Here is a 614-nt window from a genome sequence, read left to right as displayed (position 1 = left end):
TCTCCTGTCCTGGGGCCGGTGTTGGGGGTCCTCCCTGTCGGCGGGCGGGACCCTGGGCCTCAGCTCACCTGGGCGAGGAGGGTGCCCAGGGTGATGATGAGGGGCAGGCGCCACCCCGTGAGCTCTGAGGTTAAAGGCAAGAGGCGCGGGGTGAGGGAGCCGGGGCGCCCAGAGCAGACACAGCCAGGGCGGGAGCACCCACACCCTCCCTGCCCGAGGGAAGCAGCCGCTCTGCTAGAGCCGCCAGGAGACCGCCTCCGGCCCCGCTGACGGCCGCCTCCCCCAGGAACTTCGTGGAGGAGAAGATGGGCAGCAAGTTCGTGGAGGGCCGGAGCGTCGAGTTCTCCAAGTCCTACGAGGAGAGCAGCCCCTCCACCCCCATCTTCTTCATCCTCTCCCCGGGGGTCGACCCCCTGAAGGACGTGGAAGCCCTGGGTGAGTGCGGCCGGCGACCGTGCCTGTTACCGGAGGCGTGACCCCTGCCACCCACCGGGTGGTTATTGCGTGTCAGAAACACGGAGAATGGCCAGCGCTGGAATGAGAGACCGTGTGGCTACTGTGTGAGACAGTGTGGCGGTTCCTTGGGGAGATGCACACAGAACTACACGTGACCC

The 614-nt window shown here is 67.3% G+C and overlaps 1 protein-coding gene across 1 annotated transcript in view; it reads left to right on the top strand.

Moving 5' to 3' along the window:
• Positions 1–614, top strand: part of DNAH17 (dynein, axonemal, heavy chain 17) — a 107,024-nt gene that overhangs the window by 76,328 nt on the left and 30,082 nt on the right. The window contains 1 exon segment of the mRNA XM_015562672.1: positions 137–435. Within this exon segment, the coding sequence (XP_015418158.1) occupies positions 137–435 (299 nt within the window).

The sequence above is a fragment of the Myotis davidii genome, unplaced genomic scaffold, assembly GCF_000327345.1.
Source record: "Myotis davidii unplaced genomic scaffold, ASM32734v1 scaffold991, whole genome shotgun sequence".
Taxonomy (NCBI): Eukaryota; Metazoa; Chordata; class Mammalia; order Chiroptera; family Vespertilionidae; genus Myotis; species Myotis davidii.
Note: the sequence above shows the minus strand (reverse complement) of the source record. Positions and strands in the feature narration are given on the sequence as shown.